This window comes from Cynoglossus semilaevis, chromosome 8 (genome assembly GCF_000523025.1).
Source record: "Cynoglossus semilaevis isolate Cse_v1.0 chromosome 8, Cse_v1.0, whole genome shotgun sequence".
NCBI classification, from domain to species: Eukaryota; Metazoa; Chordata; class Actinopteri; order Pleuronectiformes; family Cynoglossidae; genus Cynoglossus; species Cynoglossus semilaevis.
In genome coordinates this window covers 22,936,106-22,960,407 of record NC_024314.1, presented here as the reverse complement: position 1 = coordinate 22,960,407, position 24,302 = coordinate 22,936,106, and the positions used below count along the sequence as shown (strand labels likewise).

Below are 24,302 nucleotides of genomic sequence, written 5' to 3'. Positions count from 1 at the left end.
AGGCTTTAAATGTGAGCGCCAAGTATGCGGGAATTTTTGGTACAGCATGTTGCTTACCCTTTTCTGTCTGCAGGGGGCAGTCTAAACCATAAGTTTTTTTTAGCTTCAATTTCTACAGCTTAATCACTTTTAGGGCCATCGAGAGTGTGGAAGGGGGACACCTACTGACGCGGTGACCACATGTAGACCACCTGTCTGTGGCTGTACACCTCCAACAATGATGTGGAACATTCAGTTCTACCCACTGTGATGCAATAACCACAAATTTGAAAACTTGAAAAAACAAATAAAGGTTTGCTTAAAATATTTGTGGATTTTATGACAGCAAACCATTCCCAAACCACAGTCACCTGATGGACAGCACAAAATATTTAGACTTTAAATTGTCTCACAGTGTATTGAACTTATAAACTTAAAAGATCAAATCTTATCTCATTTTAGCTTAGCTTAGCGGTGAGGTATCAGATCGAGTAGTTATCAGAAATATCGGTAGTTATTTTTTAAAGAAATTGTATGAGAAACAAAATTGTTTGATTTTACGCGAGACGACGTAGTACACCAAATATTATACAATAACTCCCTCTAGTGGGCAAAAGTGTGAAGTTGCATTTTAATACTGTACGAGCTGAAGGCGGGTTTTGGAACCTTCATGCGTCCCCTCGGGATTCAGGAGAAGCGACGGCATCTATCTTGGCTTTAAAGATGTCGGTATAAAGTACACCGCTGGGGGACACAGGAAATAGTGCGAGAGACAAGGTGAGGAGAGGGAGGCAGACAACTCCAGTGATGACCAGTGAAGGAGGAGGAGAAGAAAGGTACTGATACAGACAACAGGTCCTGATTGTGGTGGACCAGCAGAGGGTCTCAGCTTGGTCCTTTAAGAGGTGGAGAAGCTGTGAGCTCAGGGGGACGGAGGACGGAGGAGGGAGGGTCTCCGTCTGTTTTTTGTTTTCATTTTTATTCTGTTAAGGCAGGAACATCTGCACAGCTTCAATTTGGATTCGTCGCTGAAGCAGCTGGAACGTTTAACCCAGCAAGAGCAAGTAGAGAAGGAAGCAAAAGACTCACGAGATGTCGGAATCAGGTTTGTAGCTGACAACTACATAGATGTTTACGATATAGATTTATAACATCGTTTTCACATTAATCGGGGACCGACTACCGTGCTATTTAATACTTTTTTGTGTTCACATTAACTTTTAATATGTGATTCCCTGAGCACTCACTATAAATGTATGTTCACATTCACACAAAAAAATAAAGTCCGCGTTAATTTTACACGATCAGCACAACAAGAATTAACGAGCTATCCGGTCATTTTAATCCTTCGGATTATTGGAGTCAATCTCCGTCATTTTGAAGGAAAAAAAGGTTCTTAAGTAAAAACATGACATACTATTTCATAATAATGAAATACTATCTTATTATTTTCACTTGAGAATATATTACGTTTTTTTCCAATTGGCCGAAATGGGCTTCCACACACATCACTTTGCAGTGTGAAGACAAACCGGGAGTAAAACTACGGTCGCTGCGAATACCGTATTAAGGACCAATGTGAACACGGCATAAGAAGATAGTTAATTAAATATGTTTGTGTATTTTTTTTTAATATACAGAACCACCCTGTTCGGAAGAAAAGTGCGATGACTGCATCGACATGCTATGTATTGTGGTAAGAAAAATGTGTTCAGATCTAGTCGCTATGAAAGGCAAAATATTCAACATTTGTGAAAATAACTTAATATCGGGATTGGAAATAGTTTAAAAGTTTTCCAAAACAAAACTTCAATTGTGGCCAGAATTAGCGTCATTTTAGGTTAGTAAATGTAGAGGTTAGAGCTCTAGATATGATTTAAATGTAGAGGTTAGAGCTCTAGATATAGATAGCATAGCATCTAGATAGCATTGTGAAAATATAATTTATCTGTCGAGTGACATTAGTTTTCTTCTCTTATTTGTTTAGATTATGGTTCCAGTTTTTATTATTTCCATACCTTTTGTGACATGTTATGTAAGTACGTCACACATTTGACAAAAACGAACAAATGACTGCATCAGTAAAAGTTCTGTCACAAAGCAACTTTTTTTTTCCTGCTTTCCAGCTTGTTTGCACATTGTTGTTGAAGCTGAAGGAATGGACGCACGACCTGAAAATGATTGACGTGATTTTTATCCCAAAAGGAGAGAAGAATAACAACGACACAAAGTTGGAGAACGACAAAGAATGCTGCCCTAAGTACTTTTCGCTTTGTTACTAACGGTGTCTAACGTCTTGCTGTTTCCCGGCAAACTTTTTGCTAATCTTTTAGTCTTTGGTTGCCAATTCGAACTACTTTGGAACAATGTCTGGGCCCACTTCTAGCTGTTATTCCTATTATTTAGCTACTTTGGCTAATTCAGGGGTGTCAAACTCATTTTCACCCGTGGCCACATTAGCAATGCAGTTCCCCTTGAAAGGGTGGTTGTAAATGGAAGACTGTATAGATCAAACGTCCCCAACCCCTGGTCTGTGGACCAGTACCAGTCCAAAGGTCATTTGGTACCAGGCCGCAGTGGGACACAGTGAAAAAATATACTTAATTTTTACTAATTTACTTAATTTAAAGGAAATCCAGTCATATCCATTTACTTTCTTTATTTAAAGATATTCTGGCAATATTTTAAAATAATAGGTCATTCAGGCTCTGATACAAACAGAATAGTCTCGTAGATGTTTTTTTTGAAAATGTAATGAACTTCAATGCTCAGCACCTTGGTACCGGTCTGTAGTAACAGGTGGTACTGCATAACAGACTAATACACGTTTCTGCAATTGATTATTATTAGATTAAATATAAAACCTTTTAATTTCTCAGGATAAGAAACTCTGCTGCATGGACTAAATTTTAAGCTCCCGCGGGCCACATTTGGCCCCCGGGCCTTGAGTTTAACACGTATGGGCTAACTCATGTTCTTGTCTAACTTGCCCAATTGCCAGAAATGACAGTGAGGAAAATGACAACCAGACCAAGGAGGAGACGAAGGTAGACCTGGAGACAAGAGAGAGCAGGAGCGACGCTGTAGTGCTGCAAGTAGAGCCACAGAGTAACGGGCCAGAATGTAGAGACGCTGCTGTGGAGCTGGATACGGAGAAACTGAATGTCATAAAGATTCCACAGTCACTGCTGAAGGGGATACAGGAGCCTCCTCCTCTGCGCTGCAAAATGCCTTGTGTTTGTGGTGGGCACTTGTCTACCTTTTATGTGGTAGCAATAGAGCAAGATTCGCCTCTGCTGCCTAGCGATGCTCAGATGTCCGACGCAGAACACGTTAAGTGTCTGCTGGCTCATGGAAAAACAATGTACGTAACAGATAAAAGCTTAGCCAAAAACTTCTTTAAAACTTCTGAAAACTTCTAGAAACTCCTTATAAAAGGTGCGTCAACTTTTGAATAACTTTAGCTTTGTGCTCGTTGTTGTTGTTCCATTTACCTTTGCCTTATAAGATGAATTTTTTACGCTCTGTTTACTTATTTTAACTGATATTGAGTTCAATATATCCATTGATTTTTTTAAAATGTATTCTTTATACTAATACTCTATTGTTTTTGCTTTTTGTTTTGAATTTGCAACATCTTTGCGACTTGTGATGTTTTTGCTTTTGTGAGCTATCCTTTGGCACACTGCTAATAATGTTTCTATTTAAGTAGCACTGCATTAAAGAGATTTTTAAAAAAAACAACCTATAGGCTACTGTTGTAAATGTGAAATTATTTTGTCATGAAATGTTGTATGTGCACCAGCTGTCGTGTTGACAGTGTCCACTGTAGTACAGATTTATTGCTGTTTACAGTAGCCACAGTGAAGCTACGTTTCCTGGTGTTTACAGTTCCGTCCGTTAATGGGAAACCAGACTTCTGCTGCTCGGCAATGTCAAAGTCATAGTTTCCCATCAAAAGGTCAGAGGTGTCTTTGCTGTATTTCCCAAAGTGTAGCCCTGCTATGTTTACAATGAATTTCTTTCTTTCCATGTTTTATTTGTTGAAAAAGGTGCATAAACACACACACAGGCATTAAATGTTGATAAGAATTTTACATTATTTTAAAAAATGTATTTACTTAATTTAGACTAATGGTTCTCAAACTATGGTGTGTGTACCCTTTGTGGTACTCGTGCCTGCCTTTGTGGCTCAAAGAGTGAATGAATTTATGTCTGCCAAATTTGAGACAAATGTACTGAAAAAGCCATTTCTAATAGATGGACATGACAACTGACAACTGTAAACTGGTCTTGCACATACATTTTGCAATGACTTTTTTGGCGTCATCTCCTGTGCCTCTTCACAGCTGAGGCTTTGGCCATTAGGAAAGAGTAAAACAATGACCAAGTAAGGAAATGCGACCGTGTGCTGACAGGCTCCAACTCAAAATCACAGAGCGCTGTAATCAACTGAACAGATCCTTTTGACAAAGCATTGAATTCATTCAAGTTTATTTTCTTGTTCTTTTTAACTCAGTTTGAGAAAAAAAAAAAAATTTATAGACATAAAAGTTTGGCAATGGAATGTGATGTTTTGTTCTGTGAACAGTGTGTTAACATTTACATCCATGTAAAATTAAATACATACATTATAATTAAGTCAGGAAAACAACTCAAATCAAGTTTTTCTTTAATGGATATAAAAAACAAAATTCTCTACCTAGCTTTTTTTATGTGCAAAGGCACAGTTATTTACAGTACTGTTTTTGGCAGGTAGTGAAGCATGTGGTAAATCAAGAATACTATCACAAATATTCATTTGAAGGAACATGAGAATATCCAAATTCTATCAGTATTTGCTGTGACTGTGCTTTGGCTCTACATTTGAAGGATCGATCTCTGTTGGATCATCGTCCCGTGAACCATTAACCACAGACAACAGACAACGACCATTTTCACATGAATGTTAAAACATGGAAGACTTTCTTCTGTAGATTTAAATCATCGGCACTGTCACCTCAGAACTGTTGGACACCACTGGGACTTAACTCGTCCGACAACTGTGGTGTTCATGGATAGACTGTAGCTGAAGCCAAAGACTGATCGTTTCAATTTCCCTTAAGGCCGTGCCTTTCTCAAAGTGGGTGGCGGGGACGCAGAATTTCAACCTGTTCTTTATTTGCTGCAAATTGGGAAAATAGAAAATTGAAAGGGGTTTGCGCCCCCACTTTGGAAACCACTGCTTTACTGCTGTTTCACACCTGCCTAAACTGTTCACTTAGTACTGTGAGTCTTAAAGTGATACAAAAAAAAGGGGGGTCAAAAGTCAGTGTGGTTACAGTGATGCTGGATCATAGTGTCGTTTTTTGCTCTTTCGTTTTGTTGCATGTGCTTAGACTCGCTCGCTTTAAGTTGTTGTACAAAATAATTACAAAAAAAAACAAACAAACAAAGAAAAAAAGAACAGATTTACAATTTAAAACCAGGTTAACGTCAAGATTCCTTACCCTGAGTATCCTGGGATTATTGGCATGGCTCTGAGGATAACTAGCACATAAACACACACATAGCCCTGCACATGCACACACATGACACACACACACACACACCAAAGCCTCAGGTACTGTTGGTCTCTGCATCTGTACAATGTTCAGTGTTTGGACTTTACACAAAGAGGTTCATTTCCAGTCAGCTCTGGTTGAAGCTTTATCTCATGTAAACACAGCAGTGCTGTAAAAAAAAAACAAAAAAAAAAACAGGGACTGCACCTTTATGTCCACTCTGTGCTCCCTTTGTGCATCTGTCTCCTCCTACTGTTCTGCAGTGTCTTCAGGCTGGACAGTTTCATGATTCTGGCTCAGACACAAAATATATCAGACATACTGGCCAACATCAACAGTGCAGGCAACTTACAGTCAACACAGCAGCATTACTCAGTTACCCAGGTTGTAGGAGGGAAGTAACAACAAGGACATCATGGAGTACAAATGTTCCTCTTACTGTAACACTGTGTTTCTATTAGCAGGGGACCAACACTCACCTTCAACGTCTGCTGTGTCTTCAGTCAGGCAGTCTGACGGCAGCGTGTACTTGTTACCAAAATTGTTCATCAGCTGCTCAAAGAACTTGCACTCCTGCTTCTCTCCTCTAGGGAAAAGGAGGTGGAGGTGAACAGAGATTCTCAGATTTCCATTCACACACACACACACACACACCTAAATCACATCTGGGTTCAAGAAAAACTCTGAATCTGGTTCTGCATCCAGATTTTCATCAAATAGTTTTTTCTAGCTTTGACCAAGGTCCTTAGAAAGTTTTAATAATATTTGTTTTAAATTGTTTTTGTTGACTTATAGTTATATGATTCACTAATTCACTTTTAGCATATGAGTAAGTTCCCTATCTTTAGGGTATTATATTTATAATTATTATTATATAACGAATTATTTTACAGCTATTTTGTGGACTCAAACTTAGTTACATTTTGTTAACACTTTAAAGGTTATAATGCAGTACCAGTAGAGTTAGATTTATTTCATGTGTGGCAGATTAACATTTTTCAGGGTCTTTTCCCAGCCTGACATATTATGAAACATTATTCAACTCAACTCACTTCCTGCTTTTCAGGAACTGTCTGAAAGTAGCCCTTAGCCTCTTGATCCTGGTCTGACACTGCTCTGGGCTGCGCATGTAGCCTCTGGTGCTCATGAGCTGGGAGATCTGAGTGAAGATGTGTTTGTTCTTGGTACAGATCTTTAGGTTGTCCTGGATCTCCTCACTGCCCCAGATGTCCAGCAGTGTTTCGGTCTCCGTGTCCCTCCAGACCAGCTTAGTACTGTCTGGTAGCCACTGAGGACTTGTGGGAGCTGACGGCAGAGAAACGACAGAAGTGGAAAAGAAGGGTCACATTTATCCTGTTTTAATTTAAATAATGATTAAAAAATTATTATATAGTATAAAATAAAATATTTAAAGTTTTCTCTGTTGTTTTTTTATTGAACCTTTTCAATAGCGTTGAATAGCGTTTGACTAAACTTGACATGGACTGACCAGTTCTTAACTATTTCAAACTAATTACTTCAAACATTAAACTTTTTTTTGCATTATATGTAATATATCTTTACATGTATTCACCCTTCAGCTACATACAGGATAACTTTAAGCTGGCACTTCTATATTTCTGACTCGATTGATATATTGTAGACTAAAACTAGTTAACTTTGGGATAAAGAGGTTAAAGTCTGGTCAGTTAATGACAACAATAATTTTAAGTTTTGGCTATTTTCACTAACTTCTGGCTAATTTTATAGCCTTTTCGGCTATTATTCAAACAATTATTTACTATTTATTGTATTTTTATAACTTTCTTTTGCACTGTTAAATATTCAGATAAAGTTGGCTATTTTTAATATAAATATACGTATATTTTAGTTAGGTGTATAACACCTCTTAGCAAACCTTTGTTGTTCTTGTAGCTCATAAAATCAAAGCTTTTTCTCACCCGTCTGTTGATTCAATTCAGTCTCAACGCAGTCATCTGGATCCTCCGCAGCAAACATGTCAGCGCAGGAGCTGTCTGCTTTTAACTCCTTCCTGAAAATTTCATCCATCTCCGTGAAGAACTTAAAGTTATTTCTAAAGGATCAAAAAAAGAAAAACATAACTTCATGTCAGATTTAATGACGTTAAAGACACAACGTGACATCGCTGGTCGACACTGACCTCTCATGTTGAAAGGCATGTTTAAGGCGCTTGACGCGAGTGTAGCATTGCTCTGAGGTCCTCACAAACCCATGGTCGCACATCTTCCCAGCGATGTAATCGAACACATGTCGGTTCTTTAGGCAGCCTCGCAGAGTCTGCTGGACACCGTCTTCTCCCCAAATTCCTAGCAGCGTGCGCGTCTCTTGGTATGACCAGGTCATCTTTCTGCCCTGGTCTGGCAGCAGGAGACTGGTAGAAGGCTCTTCATCTAAAAAAAAAAAAAACAAGCCCCCAGGCTCATTATTATTGACGTTAGAAAACCCCCCAAAAAGAACCTGCAAAATAGCTGACGATGACATTTAGCCCTACACAGGTCAGAGTCCTGGTCCATGAAAGGCTGTAATGTGGCCTCTGCATCAGTGCCGTCCACATTCTGAAACACGACGTCATCACCAAGCACGGGAGCCAGAAGATGGAAATACTGGAACATAGACGGTCGTCCTCCACCTCTGCCGGAAGATGCAGGTCAAAGATCAGCAGGGTAAATGTTTCACGATCATGAACAGAACTCAATTACTTTTTTTAGCGTTTCCTGAGGCTGTACACCACAACCATTTTTTTAACACTATTTTTTTAGAAACTAAACCAACAACTTCAGACCAATCCTAAACATTAGTTACAACATGAGAACCAAACCATTTTAAAGCAAATATAAACAGGCCGAGGGACATTTATTTTTTTAAAACATTAAACTAATCCATAGAAAATATTTATTTTAATTTACTTCCTGCAGTATCTCCTGTAAGTCTTCTTCAACCTCTGGATGCGGGAGTGGCACACCTCGGCCGTCCTCACGTATCCCATCTGTGCCATTGTCTCTGCTATTTCAGCAAATATGTGACTGTTGCGGACGCTGGTTTTCAGGCTGTGCTGCACGGCATCTGCAGCCCACAGTTCAATGAGAGCGGCCGTCTCCTGTTCCGTCCACGGTGCATTCATGTCATCTACGCCCACTGGAGGAGTTGGAAAAGTTGGAAAAACTGAATGTTGCACTAACCAGGGCAGGGCAATTACAAGAAAACAAATCTCAAATATTCAGTACATCATTAGTGGCTAACAATAACTAAACAATAAGATGGTTAGAATAGAACAAAAAATGTGTTGGGGTTTTTAGTTACCATTTAGCCTAGTACAAGGGAACAGCTTTAATCGTAAACTTTGACTAGCTTGTAGACATTTTCTTTTGGCTAATATTAGCTCATTTATCTCTTTATGTTTGCTAGCTTGCTAGCAATGTTCTGTTTTGGCTAAAACTTTTCCATCCTGTAAGCAAGCTATTTTCGCTGTACTTTCCAGTAATTGTTGTTACCATTTGTGGTCATGTTTCATGTTTAATTAATGTCTGGCTTCACTTTTAGCAGTTTTGTAAAATTATTATTCAAGCTAGCTTCTTTTAATTTTCAGCTGGGCCTTTGTTGAAATTTAGCTAGCGAGTTATCTCCTTTAGCTTTCAGCTAACCTTTTTTCCTACAGTGTTTTTCTTGAATGAAGCCATTTCCAAAATGACACTCATTTTGTTTTGCTACAAAAGTTTGACTAGCTAAATATTTTTGGCTGAATTGGAATGCACTGCAGTCCAGAGTACCACAGGGGGGTTTTGCAGTATAGAAGGTACTTTAACAGTTTAACTACATAAGTTTATATTAACACATCACAATTTTTGAATGTTTTAATTTTAATTTGCTTATAGAGGATAAAACTCTACCTGAGTCCTGCTTTGCTTCTTCATCTCTTTCATCAAACTCATCTATAGAAACTGCTTCCTGTCCCAGAACCTGCTCCAGCTGGTTGTAGAATTTATAATCCACTTTGCCTCCATTTCTAGAATGTGCGCGAAACAAAGGAGTAAGAACAATTACCATATCTGAAGTTTATCTTTAAGAGGCAGAATGATAATTTCCTCTTACTTCTTTCTGTCGTAGTATTGACGAAAGTTGTTCCTCAGGGATTTGACTTTCCAGCGACACTGCTCTGGGCTCTTGGGGAAGCCCAGGTTCTGCATCCGCTCCGAAATGTCACCATAAACATGACCATTGTGGATGAAACCCCTCAGCGCCTTCTGCACATCTTCTTCGCCCCAGATATTGATGAGAGCCACGGTTTCCTGGTCAGACCATAAACTGTTTGCTGATTTTTCCGTTGACATGCTGATGCCTCCATCTTTCACAAGACACAGAACCAAGGGACCGTCTTAGCTGGGGTTTTTTTATTACCACATTTTTTTTTAAGATTTCACATCTCAGATTTTACATCTGGCCCTGTATATACATGTAATTAAGATTCTATTAAATTATATTTCTTTTTGTAACTTAAAAAAACCCAAACATTTGAACACATTGCTTACATGTATACTCCTTCTGCAGTAGTGATGCTGATAATTTTGCTGCAGGGATTAATAGTTTCTAAAACAGAGATGATCAACTGGTGGCCCTCGGTCCAAATCTAGCCCACAGAACTGTCCAGTCTGGCCCACGACTGGATTCCATCAAAGAGAAAATATCTCTTTTTATTTAATTTTATATGAGTGTCCAGACCTCGAAGTGTCTGTCCAGAGGAATTCTGCTGACCCCTGTTCTAACGTTTTACCCATTTCACTCAGTGATTCCTCGTTGGAGTCTTCAGATATTTCAATGGAGTCTGTGATCATAGTGGAGGATGTGGACGGCTGCTTGTCCAGGATTTGTTCCAGCAGATCATAAAATTTGAAATCCACTTTGTCGTTGCCACTCGATCTAAAGGTGGAGACGAAAGATTAATAAACTCACCTGGATTTAAGCAGCTGAGAAGATATGAAAAAAAAGGAAAACAAAAAACAAATGTTCAAACACACTTTTACCTGAGGCTCTCTTGACACAGGCGGTAGCTGGTTTTGAGACGTTTGATCCTGGTGAGGCACTGTTCTGGGCTGCGGTAGAACCCGTTGGTGGCCAGTTTCTCTGATATTTGTGTGAAGAGGTGACCGTTGTGTGGATAGCGCTTCAAAGTCTGCTGGACCTAGGCAGCAGGTCACATTATTTATCAACCAAACTTTGTCTTTTTCTTTGTTTTAAAGACTGATTAGGACATAGTGATTCACCTGTTCATCCCCCCATATCTCTAAAAGGATGATGGTCTCTTTGTCAGACCACGGGACTTTCTTCTTGTCATCTTGAACTTCCATAACAGACTCTGAACACAGACAGAAAAACACAAATATTACTGACAAACTTAAACTGCTTCTTCTTGAGTTCTGATGGTGGAGCAAATAGTTAATACATCATTCCATTACCCTCAAGGCCAGTATACCTTTGCTGAATGGTCCTTTCTTACTCATTATTGCTACATAAATGTGTTAAAGCTCAATCTGCCAAAGGATATTAATAAATATTTTCCTTTATAAAAAATGTAATAATACAGAATTGAAGAGTTTTTTTTATTTAATTTTTGGATGACAGAGTGACACAAGGGTAAGATTCTTCCTTGCCTTTGCATCTGGTGTAAAAACTCTATGCTGCTGATTTTCTAGTTCTTCTGTGTACTATACTTCTGGAACAAAGCCATGTACAACTCCGCTACTCAGAGATCCAAATAAAATCTGAAAATGTCTTGTACCAGGTTAAAAGTGCATTTAATATATTGTGATAAAAAAAAATTCACACTAACAGGAAAACTAAAAAAACATGACTAAAAGGTGTTTCTTCTAAATAATATAATTTAGTGATTCTTTATATAAATAAACCTTAAATCATCATAGTCAATTTCTACCTTTGCCGCCAATGACATGGAGATGACAGTACAAACCAGTGTCTTGCTGGGAAAAAGCAGAGAAGTCATCATCATATTCTTCAGTCATCTTGTTCATCTGAGGCACTGGAGTGAAGTCTTTTACTAGAAATTGTCCCAGTTCGTTATAGAACTTGCACTCATTTTGTTCCTGTTCTCTCAAACTACAGAAAGAGAAAAGAAGACAAAAAACAAACAAGGAATCAATAGAAAAAGTTGCATTTTCTTTTTCTGTTAGCTGAGCTGCAAACTCACATACTTGTTTTGGTAGCACTGCCTAAAGTTTGTTTTCAGTCTCTTCAGTCTGGTCTGACACTGCTCTGGTGTGCGGGAGTAGCCGTGGGAGGACAACTTTTTGGATATAAGGGAAAAAATGCGAGAATTTTTGTACGATCCTCTCAGTTCCTGTTGCATCTTAGCTTCGCCCCACATGTTGATCAGGGTCATTGTTTCAAAGTCTGTCCATGGAGCACTTCTCGTGGCTGAAAAAGATGTAAACAAGTCGTAAAATGAAAAAAAATATTAACTGTGGATTAGCTGGTCAATGCACTTTTCTCATAAATAAGAAGTCCTGGTTTTTGAGTCCCAGCAGTGCCCAACAGTAATAAGGCATATTTATTGACATTCAGATCATGTAACAAAAATTATTAGCTTTCAAGTCTGCTCTAAACCCATCTGTCAGTCGCACTGCACACATTCTCATATGTCTCTGTTCTCTGCATGGAGGTGTATGCACCTTCTCCATGCAGTTTTCTGTCACTCCTGATTACTTCGACTGGTTTCTCTTAGTGCACAAAAAAATGATTCCTCTTTATGCATGTCAACATCTCAACTCTGTGCAAGACTGAACTGTCTATTTTTAAAGACTACACTGTTATTTTTCCACACCTTTTTCTGGTTGTGTAGCAGGGCTGACAAACTGCAAGTCGTTATCAGCATCGTCTTCATCCACCACCTCCTCCACATCAAAGGTGACCTCGGGAACCGCCGAAGAAACAGGAGAATGTAGGATACTCTGCAGCTTCTCATAAAACTTTCCCTCCTGCTTGGAGCCTCCTCTGGAGAAGAGTCGTATGAATGGTCAAAAGAACATTCCACCCTTTGATCCACAAATGATTGTGACGGTAATTGTGCATGTGATGTCACACTGAAGCTACCTGTTCTTCTGGCGGAATGACTTCTTCAGACGTTTGATCCTCGTCTGACACTGTTCCACTGATCTGACGTAGCCTCTCTCTGCCATCTTCTGTGCAATCTGCGTGAAAATGTGACGATTTTTGAGGCAGCCTTTCAACGCACGCTGTACAGAGTCCTTCCCCCAGACGTCCAGCAGGTGAAGCGTCTCCTCTTCAGACCAGGGAAGCTTGTCTGAGACCACAGGCAAAGGATTTTCCTGAGAGTCTAAATGTAAAATGCAGTCAAAAATAAAAATAAAAAGCAAATGATTTGATTTGATGGTGATGATTGAAGCAAATACCTGTGAATAAAAACAAAAAGTGCAAACCTGTATATTCTCCTAATATGGAGATGAGAGGAGATTCACCTGAATTCTCATCGTCTATCGAGGAATCACTGCAAAGACAGAAAACACAAGGACTCAGACTGGAATCTGTCCATTTTACTCCCAAGTGTCAGCATACAATGTCCTTGACAGCTCCACACAGAAAAAGACTGGTACTCTCCAGTCACTACTGGCTCTAGAAACACAATGTAGCAGCTTTCACACTTTCTTCCAAGAAAAGAAAGAATTACAAAAACAGGATTTAAATACGAGTGTTTCAAGGAAAGGCCCACATAGGTTGGACTGACCGTGGATGAATGAAGGCTTTTAAAGGCTGTGTGCCATGTAATGATAAAAGGTAAATGACGTTTCCAGGACGACTTACAAGAACAATAAAGCTGCTTTATCCACAGGCCTCTTGGAGGGAATCTCTGCAACTTCTTTCTGTTTCCTCTTCCTGAGAACCCTACCCATCACCCTGCAGCTCTCATTGGTTTCTAAGACGTCTTCGGTCTCATTCGGTGTTGTGAGGTCTATGGTTTCATCTGACGGATGTGCACCAACGGCACTTTGCCTCTTCTTCTCCTGAGAGCTGCTCCGGCTTCTACCTTGCAGCTGCGTCACACCCGTGTCCTTTTTGCCACTGAGGCCCTGTCTCATAGCCTCCATGCTCCTCTTGAACGAGTGCTCTAGGCTGCTCAGACTGAAGGGGCTGTTGAAAGTTGCTGCATGCTCTGGAGAGGTCGAGCCTTTGACGGGAGAGGAGCAGGAGGAGGTGCTCGTTATGGCCTTGGTCCCAGGAGGTAGAGACAGGGAGGAGAGGATACAGTTGTCCATGGGTAGCAATTGGGGATCTACCATGACGGGTGGGAAAGTTGGGTTAGAACAAAAATTACGGACAATGGAAAACATTCACAAACACGTAAGGATAATTATCTTTAAAAAGTACGATTCTGAAACGTGTTTTCTATGTCATTTCAATACAGCCGACAAATATCAGTTGACCATACCCTTCTCTTTGAGGTGACCCAGATTCCTGTGGTGTGTGAGCACTGCCTTGATATCTTCTGGTGGCAGAAAAGATTGTAAACAATCGTCCAGGAATGTTGGAGTTTCTCCAAGCACAGCTGTCAACTGGCAGACAGAATCAAGTTATAGGTCTTTGTTGCAAGCATTCATTTAAAGTGTTGCCAACATTCTTTTTGTCCTGATACCAAAAAAAGTCAACACTGCAAGGACAACTGCAGTTTAAATTTTTACCATATACGTTCAACTTCTCCATGGAACCAGGAATGCATTTTTTAGAAATGACTTTCCAAGTTTTTACGAGGACTGGGAGTGAAATTCTTCCAAACGACTATTCAATCCAAGATTTCATGGTAAGTATGAGTTGCACATATTATTTTGTTTTATATATTATATCAAGGATATATTGTGGCATAAACCTAATCTAAACCCATCAGCTACTCCGACCGCACACCTCACCTCTCTCTGTCCTTATCATGCCATGTACTGCAATATACTACTGTCAGCAAAGACAAACCTGGGTAAAATCAGGAACTGGCAGCAGTTTGTCCAGCCTCGATATAAATTCCCACGACAGAATCTCAAGTGCTTCATCAAACTTTGGTCCAAAATACACAGGGAAGATTTCCTGCAAACAGCAAAAACAAAACAAAACATTGGACTGACCTCCTTAAAGTTTAAAAGTAAAAGGTAAAAGATTGCATTCTGATGTAAACAAATACTGCAATACCAACCATGTTTGATTAAATGAGAGGCTGAAAAGCCTTGACAGCTTATGCTCATTGTAATGTTTAACCCAAAAAATTAAGTAAGCGACAGTGTTAGGTTAGTCATGTTAATTTGCCCGATGTTCATTTTTGACCTGAGCATCTGCAACAACAGAAGAAGCCCATCATGACTGCACCAGTGCTAAACAGCGTGACTGTTTGTGTCAGCAGTGGAGCAGCAGTGGTGTGCTGCTGTTGCTCTTCATCTGCCCCAAGCTTCAACGTGAAGTGAATCTAATCATGTGCTCAGCACAGCTGCTGTGAACGGTACCAGAGTCTATCATGGCAAGGCTGTCAGCTCCACTACATCTGACCACTCTCCACTAAATACACTGACCACCCAATTCACTGAGTCCTACCTGCAGGATTCCGTGAACTACACTGCTGACACGTTGTTAGCTAACTAAATAATAACAACTGGGTGTAGAGTTTTGCTTTTTAACAGTATGGGACATCTTACCTCAAAAAAATACTTCCTTTCTGAGGGATCCTCCAATATTGAATGCACCAACTCTACAAAGTTCACCTCAGACTCCTCCACCTGGTTGATGGTGACCTGATAGACACACCCACAAAAGAAACATGTGATTAGAACATCACTGACATCATCATCATTCTTGCCCTGTAGGAGATAAAAAAATCTACCACACCACTGCTATTCAGTGACAGTTTTGTTTGCAGCCACAGTTCTCTTACATGGTGATCTTTGGCAGTGCTGACTGGTGCTTTAATTCTGTCCAGGTGAGGCTGAATGGTCTGCATGTCCACTGGTTCCTCACCTTGACACATCTCCAGAACCAGCTGGTTTTTAATGCAAAAACAAACCAAACACAGCAGGAAACATGTGTAAATGCTGAGCCAAAGACAAAATAAATTTGACAAACACAAATTAACACTGTGTTTAAATTATACAAAAATCATGTAATTATAAAATGTGACAAAATATGACAGCTTTTAGTGAGTTTTGGTACGATGGTTAATAATACAGACCCTGGCTCTGAGTCCCATGATGAGCTGAGCCCTCTGACTGTAGCACATCAGCTCTGGTACCAGCTCTGTCACCATGGTGACAAATTCCTCCAGCATCCCAAAGCGATCCACGCGCCCCTGCTGCACGACCTGCCACACTGCAGCGGACAAAAGCTGCAGCGGTGGAGCCAGAAGGCGCAGGTAAGTGACAGGAATATCAACACCTGAGATGATCGGGGGGGAAATCACAATAAGTACACCTATTAAAACACATATGTCATAAAGAAATGAATACAAGAAATGGCTGATTTATATTCTTATAGATTATACAAATATCTGATATATAGACCATGCAGACCAGCATCAATGACGTGTGCATTCAGGCTTTTTTAGGGAGCATGTGTGTTCACATGAGAGTCAAATGCAAAATGCACGAACTATTGAATTTGAACCATACAGTCTGACTTGTGAAGTTGTGAGGTTAATAGTACCACATCAGATATAAAAAACCAGAAAGTTATTCTCAAAAAATCTAATTAGGTCTAAAACAAACAAACAAAAAAACAAACAAACAAAACAAACATCTCAGTCACTTCTGTCTACAAAGGATGCTAGGCACTACAGCCATGTAGCGTGAACACAACCTTGGCTGGGCCACAGCTGAATACATCAGGAAGTAGACTTAAGTGATGACAAGAGGATGCAGCTGCTGCAACATCATCTGCCATCGTCCCTAACAGGACATTCAAAGCTATTGCACCGGAGGCTGCAAATCAGATTAGATGTATTAACGAAGAAAAATATCCATTTGTAATTAATAGATGGAAAAAAACCCAGTGGATCTGAACAATAACCTCCCCTAGTGGTGAAGGTGGGCAGTAGCATGCTGCACGTTTTAATTCTGAAACCACGATGGTGGCTCAAGAGGCACTGGAGGAACACGAACCTCCGTCCATGCTCTCTGTGTTCACATCACAGATCAGGGATCAGTTCAAACCACAGCCTTGTGATTTTATCAGGATTTCTTTTTAACACACGCACCTCGTTTGCTTCCATGTTCATTTTCTCCGTTTATTTCCATTTAGTAGCTGACACGGAGGAAACAAAACCCAAACCGACGTTCTCTCTGACTGTGGCGACCAGGAGCACGGAGAATCCAGATCCTAATCATTCACCTCTGTTCATTTTTTGCGTTTAAAAAACACAGACAATTTCCGCGATCGCCGAACAAAACAAACAGACTAGCGTGGGCGTGTAAGCGTTCTTTTTTTTAGTTCTCGCGTGAAGATGGGAGACCGAACAAAGGTTTCTGGTCAGATCCGCCTCAGTCCAGATCACAGCAAAACCCTCTTTCCTGGTTGGCTGACAAAGACCGGATCAGCTTTAGTACAGCGCCAGATGGCGCTATTGGATCGCATCTGCTGTACAACGATGAATTGCCTGTGCATTCCTAGTAAATTAATTCCAGAATATGTTTTTCCGATGCTACCGTATATCAGTTTTGATATTATAATCTGGAATGGATCAATCCATCCGTAAACAAAGACATGCTATGTTGTGACGATTGTTATACTATCTGTAGATACTCCATTTTCCAAGATTAAATGTTTGTTTTACCATTTTTAAGTCCTTGATCTCTTATTTAGAATCCATCCATCCATGCATTTATTTTTCTCTGTTATGACCATACAAATATAATAAATCTTAATGTTAACTGACCTCATTAGGCCATGGTCATTTAGCCACTGCTGGACCAACACAATAGGAAACCTGAGGATTGAACCATGAGTCACGGTCTTGTCAATAACGATTTCCACACAGACGCAGATGGTGTGATCAGAATTTGGCCTATAAAGTATGGAACCGTGTCACCAAGCTTGGGTCCAGACATGCTGCCTTTTGCGGCTGGCTGACTGGCGTAGGAGAATTTATTTTGATGTCCATAATGTAACTATGGTGTGGCTAATGACTGGTTCCTGCACAGCTTTTGTGTCATTATAATTAGTAAATGTGCAGGCTAAACTTAACACATGGAATATTTTAGAACTGCAGAATAGAAACATTCAGAAGATTCCATTTCCAAACTGCTGTGACAGTAAATGGGACCTGCATTGGAATCAAATCCGGCCTTAACTGTTATTGCACTAGAATAGAAGACATGCAGGAGGGCAATCACGTATAACAGGGATGTCACAGTGGTTTCAAAATATCAATATTGCATGTAAGACAGTTTTTCAATTGGTACTTAATGAAGTACTTGTTGCACATAACTACATTTGAAAGCAGTTATTGCTTTAGTGCCTAAACACAATGAGTGTACTGTAAGCAATGAACGCAAAATGAAATATTATGGTGAAAACGTACTATAAATAAATGACTGAAATCAAAGGCAAACCTGAGACAGAAAATTATAGTTTTTGTTATTGGAGGTAACTTCTCTTTGCTAATTTTTAGCTTTTGAACAGTTTTTGTTATTGGAGGTAACTTCTCTTAGCTAATTTTTAGCTTTTGAACATACATCTTTTTGATGTGAAGGGCCTAACCCTGAGTTATCATAAATTTAATATCCCTCCCCTAATATGTCTTTTTTTTTTATCTATTTAGCTATAATTTTGGCATTTCAACTTTTGGATTATCTTTGAAGTAGCTTTTTTTAATACCTAGGAGAATGCTTAGCTTAGTTTTGGCTGTACTTTATTCACTCTGGGCTTCTACTTAGCTGTTTTGCTAACCTTAAGACATTTAATGCTTAAGCAATTTAAAAGGCTTTTCTAAGTTTCTTTACGAAGTGCTGCTACACTAAGTTGTTTTTTTTTTTTTTGGAGACATTTTATTGTTTCAATAGCTTAATTTAAAAGGCTTACGATGACCCCATACCGTTACATCACACTAAACCACACTCTTGTTGTGGTTTGTGTCCAGGGTTTTACCACAAGAGGGAGACAGACACCACGTTAATTTACAGTATAAGGGTTTGAAACATACCGATAAAGGCACACTTCCATTATCTTCCCTGATGGCATCCCTGCTAGGAAACAGATCTCAATAATTCATAACACCCATTCATAAATTTCAATGAGTTTCTAATTAGGAGGAGCCCAGAGTAATTGTCTCTGTGGTGGTTTTAACAGGACGAGACTCGTGCCGACAGATTGACAAAGACCTTATTACAGATTGATGCAAATCACCCTAATTATGAGACGAAGTCAAACTTTCAGATTTTAATGACTATCATTTTGCTTCTATTATAAAAAAAAAAGATTAAAAATGTTTCAGAGGGAGTATTAGTGAATGTGTGACAAATGTCACACATTCACTAATACTCTAATGCACTAATAAAAATGTTTTATCTAAGATTCAATAAGTCCTAAAACTATTGTTATTTTACAAGTATTTTACAAGAGTTGAACCCCCCCCCCCCGCCCCCCCCAAAAAAAAACCTGACAACTGGAAAGGTCAGGAAAAGAACTACTTCAGATTTTGATATAAAGTCCTGGTTTCCAAACTTTAAATACACTTAAGGGCTTCTGAATCCTGCAAATGTACTCAGTTTGAAGCAATAATTTTTCAAGCAATGTCACGACCCACTTGGCCTACTTTGCTAATACACCCATTAATTATAGGTAAAACTTTCGGAGGAATAATTACTTCATTTGAATAATAACTTGGCACGGATTTCAACCAGATTTTGTCACATATTTTGACATCTTACATTTAAGCAATAAAATGTTTTTAACTAAATTAAGTTTGACATTTTATTAAAAACATTGTATTACATTATTGTCTGTTTAAATTGATTTGGTGTCAAGTCATAAAAGAGCAAACAATTGACTTTATAGCGCGGTGGCCCAGTGGCCATTTCAGGGTTACCCTTTTTGTTTATTTTTAGGTTTGAATGCTTGATTATCGAAACAATTATTTTTTGAATGAACTTAAACTGAATTTGAGTCTATACTAAGTTTGTAATTTTGTAAGGACATTATTAGACATCAAAATTATTTTATTTTAATATCGGTTGCTAAATGTTAATTGTTAGTTGTTAATGCTACATGGTATTTAGCAATAAAGCTGCATGTTGTCAGTGAGTATATCTTACCTCTTTCTCCCCACCAGGTTACTTTGGATTCATCTGTGTTGTATTACTGCCACCCTCTGGATGCACTGGTAGGTTTTCCAGTCAGAATTGTCTTTCCCACTATTTTATAAAAGAAAGAAAAATAAAACATTTCAGATAAAGGGTTGGGTTGGTTTAAAATAACTGAAGTTAAATAAAAATGTTGTGTTTTTTATAATTCTATGGTGTATATATTATTATATTCCACCTTTAAATAGGTTTTTATGTATATGTGGAGAACGAGTATGGATGTACAGGGCTGCTAATTGTCTCCACTGAAACGCTGTTCATGCTAATGATTTTAGGTTGATGAAATACAGCCTCATCCAAGTGCACTGAGGTGAAATTTACATCCATAAAACAAAGGCACCTTTCATGGAAGGTAGACACTATTTACTGATGCAAGATCATTTAGCAGGACAACCCTTAAGGACGGTGACTGGCGGCTGTGCAGGGACGTCCACAGCTGTTTTGTATGTGTTTGAGAACTCATGAGCTTTGGCTTGGCAGTAGACACTGGACAGGTGGATGCTCAGCCAGCCAAAGTCCATTACCTGCTCTGGGGGCACCATGCATGAGTGTGCGTGTGTGCACATGCATGGATGGGGTAATTACTTTTTATCTCAGAGTGTCTGTAAATATATATATATATATATATATATATATATATATGGGTTTGTGTGCGGTTGGGGGTGATTAGAGACTGGTGGTGGGTGGAGGTGCTTGTCAGAAGTTATCTCCTCATCTCATCTCATCTTAGGCAGCCTGGCGGATTCCCTCGATGGCTCAACAGCCCGATGCTGCCGCGTTGCTGTCAATCGGCCCGTCAGCGCCTGCAGAAATCGATGCCAATCTCCCTTCGTTCCTATTTTTAGCCCTGGCTCAGCACCAAGGCCTTTGATAAGGATGCTGCCTCCTTTTGGCTCTCCTCTTTGCTTCTCATGAACACCTCACCATCACCCCCCCCCCCCGCCACATCCAACCCCATTCACCTCCCTGGCTGATGAGAGGTGATAAGAGACAGACGAGATGGAGCTAAAAGCACGGACCTGTCTGACTGATGAGGGCTTTCATGGTGCAGAAATGATGATGATTGTTAGCACTGGAACTAGAAGTCATAGCCATAGAGGGTATTATTAGCTAAAGAAATGATCACATTTTTAAATTGTCATTTTTTATCACTAAAGTATGACTGGTGCTGCAGCTTCAGCTGCAAATAACATAAGATTGCCATCATCAGACAATCACTGTCTACAGAAATAGATACAAAGCAGTGGGTAGGCAGATTAAGGTGATGTAATGTATGGCCTTGATTTTTTTTATTTTAACGTTAAGCTGATGTAATGTATGGCCTTGATTTTTTTATTTTAACGTTAAGTTGCATGCAGTGCAAATGTGAAGTGTGAAAAGTTGCCAGGAGTAGTGGTAGTGAAGGTGGATGTTCAAGTAGCTGTGGTCCATCATCTAAAGTCATGAACAGTACAGAGAGGAGGTGAAGGAAAGGGAGCAGGCAGTGAGGTGGATTGAGGCAAGTGTCAGGGTTGATGTGCGACAGAAGGATAGCAGCAAAAATAAAAGGAAAGATTTATATGATACCGCAGCAGTGAGACCTGCTATGATCTTCTCAATGGTTAAGATATGATGGCTTTTTCTAAAAGACAGGAGATGGAGCTGAACGTGGCAGAGGTGAAGATGATGAGACTTTTACTAGAAGGGACTGGGATGGATGGGATAAGACACAATCAGATAAATTGAGGACATTTAAGACGAAGCAGTCTGAAGGGAAAAAATTAGATGCAGAAGGTTAGGGTTGTTTGGATGTGCTGAAGAGTGATAGTGGATAAAGAATGTTGGAGATGGAGCTGCCTGGCAAAAGGAGACGTGCAAGTTGTCAGGGAAAAGCCCAAAGAAGAAGAAAAAGAAAATCGATCTATTCATCCATCCATCTGTCTGTCCGTCCATCCATCACACAGGGATTCTAACAGTGAGTATCAGTGCCTTAGAACTGACTTTGCGTGCAGCACTTCTTACAAGCGCACTTCAGAAAGAGTGCATTGCTTCTCTTTCAACAAACTCACTGAAGGGCAGAGTCAAAATGAAGACAAGGTGAACAAACAGATGAAAGATAAAGTCTCCTGCAGGGTGACTTTCGCTGAGCATGTCGGATCGAGGGAGAAGAAATACAGCAGATAATCCACGGCTGGACTACCAGATAGCTGTGTTCATTACATGCACATTAGTTAATGATCGAGCACAATTGAGTTAACCTAGTCCTAATATGGTGGCTCTGTGCTGGGACTCTGTCATATCACATTAACTCAAATAAAATGATATTTGAAGGGAACAAAGCAAATTTAAACCTGACTTTTTTTCTCCCACATGGCTTTAAAACAGGTTACAGGACTGGGAGATGTTGTAACCTTCATTAATGGAAATTCTCAAAGCTGTTCTCTCAAAAAAAAAAAATTACCCAGAAGGACAAACCTTTGGTAGGTCATAATGAGTTCCAATATTTAGCATCATTAACTAATCACACTAAAGCCTAATCCATGCACAGGCAGAGGTTATCTTTAGACTTTATGACCATTTGAGATATTTAATCAATAAAAAAAGTATATAATAAATCTATTAAAAATTACCTGGAACGCAAAATAATACTAACATCTGGTCCCTGGCCTGGAGTTTCTAAGAAATTCAAAGAGATGGAAATGCTTTTATCTGATTGGTCATTGTAGACAGCAGACCATAAACATGCTGTCAAAAAACACAAACACACAGATATCAGACCTTGTTGGAATTCAACGGTAAGGTGATTCTGCCCAACTTTTGCAAAAGTTGGGCTTAAATTGCAAAACAGTAACAAATACGTGAACCATGTCTTCACCAGATTTATTTTTACCATGGCTCATTAAAAGGTGTTTCAAGACAATTTTTTTAAGGCAGCGTAAATGTGGTTGTTTGGTCTGGAGGAGACTTCAGACCTAACAGACCAAAAAAGACTCATGTAAACAAACCCTATAGTCCTTTAAGACTTGATTAATGTGTATGTAAGAGCTGGAGCTGTTTTGCACTTGTTTTGTTTTAATTTTATCAGGCGCCTTTATAAAGTGCAGCAGAATCAGGGTGTAAGTCTTTTACCCAGGTGTCAGCACAGAACTGTGATTAAGCTCCACACAAGCCAGAATGCACTTATCACCAGCCGACTGTTGTTTCTCCACCTCCCACACTGCTTGTTTTTGTGTTGATTGTAGATGGGATGGAATCGCCTCTCCCCCTCAGACGCCGCGGTGCTTTGTCACCGCTCTCGCTGAGCGTTTTACCAAAGGAACTCCTGGAAAATTAATGCCGCCCTCACGAGTTTTCAGCTCAGGAGCTGCACATAAATAATCACCGTGACTTTCTGCGACGGCAGCAATCACGCACTGATGAGAGCCAGGTTGTGCTGGGAGTTGTTGGTAACGTGTCACAAATAAATTGTACTTGACATCGGGGTGGGAAATCAACTTTTTCTAAAGCAACTTTTCCTGTCCCTGAGAAATGCATATGTTTCCGGAACATTCTGGATCACTTCAGGGGAATTTGATCACAATATTGGCTTAAAGCTGGTTTCTTTTATCATGGTACATGGTAGATCTCATTTTATCACTTCGAATCCTTTCTTATAGCAACTTTTACACCAGACCTTAATTTTAAAATTATAAAGATTCAATAGATTTAATGACTAACCAGCCTCTAATGCTCTATTTTTAGTGCTCTTCAACAATGGCGGTGACCTCATTTGGGGTTGCCTGGAATTTAACCTGAAATAACTAATAAATGATAAAGAAATAACAGGTAACAACATTTTCAACTATTATTCTTTTGAGAATTACGATTCAAAACGCCACACACACACAGCAACACAGAGATAATGTTATCTCCTGGTTATCTAATATGACAAGGGACACCTTTACTAACAACAATGACATACAAAACAGTGACAAAACATTTAAAACTACTACAGTCATTGGTTACCAAAACAGCACTGTCTGGTACCAGACTAATACAAATACAGCAGTTAGCCTAACACACACAACTTTCAACCATTGACTTACTTATTAATTTATTTGTTATTTGAACAGTCTCAGGTTCTTATGCCACCGTAGAACACCCTATGCTACCAAAGCACCTTCCCTCTTTCAAAACAGCGCCACATACAATGTCAACACCTGCTAATCTCATGCAAACATTCACGTCACAGCGTCACTAATAACATATATGAAAACAGTGCCATAATGTTAACGTTCACTGACGTTTTTAACGTTACGTTTGGTTTTCAACTCAGACATACGATATGTCACTTCACAACGTTACGTTTGGTTTTCAACTCAGACAAACAAGCATACTTACTTTAACGATATGTCACTTCACCCAAACACACAGCCACGCCTACTGCTAG

At 39.5% G+C, this 24,302-nt stretch overlaps 2 protein-coding genes across 6 annotated transcripts; one reads left to right on the top strand and one right to left on the bottom strand.

Moving 5' to 3' along the window:
- The first annotated feature begins 655 nt into the window (after positions 1 to 655).
- On the top strand, positions 656 to 3,719 carry LOC103382811 (uncharacterized). 3 transcript variants are annotated; one of them, XM_008315733.3, is made up of 6 exons: positions 656 to 815; positions 971 to 1,084; positions 1,620 to 1,675; positions 1,967 to 2,014; positions 2,106 to 2,239; positions 2,981 to 3,719. In XM_008315733.3, the coding sequence occupies exons 2-6, from the start codon at positions 1,072 to 1,074 to the stop codon at positions 3,399 to 3,401; spliced, it is 672 nt and encodes a 223-aa protein (XP_008313955.1). In that variant the 5' UTR covers positions 656 to 815; positions 971 to 1,071; the 3' UTR covers positions 3,402 to 3,719. The 3 variants fall into 3 exon arrangements, with proteins under 3 accessions (XP_008313955.1, XP_024912973.1, XP_024912974.1); XM_025057205.1 differs by lacking the exon at positions 656 to 815 and having other exon boundaries at positions 929 to 1,084; XM_025057206.1 differs by lacking the exons at positions 656 to 815; positions 971 to 1,084; positions 1,620 to 1,675 and adding an exon at positions 1,732 to 1,856 and having other exon boundaries at positions 1,906 to 2,014.
- A 740-nt stretch (positions 3,720 to 4,459) lies between these two features.
- LOC103382810 (uncharacterized) lies at positions 4,460 to 19,962 on the bottom strand. Of its 3 annotated transcripts, none has more exons than XM_017034177.2 (24): positions 19,847 to 19,962; positions 15,772 to 15,974; positions 15,478 to 15,582; positions 15,242 to 15,337; positions 14,532 to 14,642; positions 13,999 to 14,122; positions 13,374 to 13,842; positions 12,992 to 13,059; positions 12,645 to 12,888; positions 12,376 to 12,545; positions 11,747 to 11,969; positions 11,506 to 11,651; positions 10,802 to 10,893; positions 10,562 to 10,719; positions 10,312 to 10,457; positions 9,633 to 9,885; positions 9,431 to 9,546; positions 8,450 to 8,678; positions 8,035 to 8,174; positions 7,684 to 7,933; positions 7,463 to 7,596; positions 6,575 to 6,827; positions 6,002 to 6,108; positions 4,460 to 5,813 (listed from the first exon to the last, which is right to left on the bottom strand). In XM_017034177.2, the coding sequence occupies exons 2-24, from the start codon at positions 15,865 to 15,867 to the stop codon at positions 5,806 to 5,808; spliced, it is 3,738 nt and encodes a 1,245-aa protein (XP_016889666.1). In that variant the 5' UTR covers positions 15,868 to 15,974; positions 19,847 to 19,962; the 3' UTR covers positions 4,460 to 5,805. The 3 variants fall into 3 exon arrangements, with proteins under 3 accessions (XP_016889666.1, XP_016889665.1, XP_016889664.1); XM_017034176.2 differs by lacking the exon at positions 19,847 to 19,962 and adding an exon at positions 16,792 to 17,236 and having other exon boundaries at positions 10,562 to 10,710; XM_017034175.2 differs by lacking the exon at positions 19,847 to 19,962 and adding an exon at positions 16,792 to 17,235.
- Between the last annotated feature and the right edge of the window lie 4,340 nt (positions 19,963 to 24,302).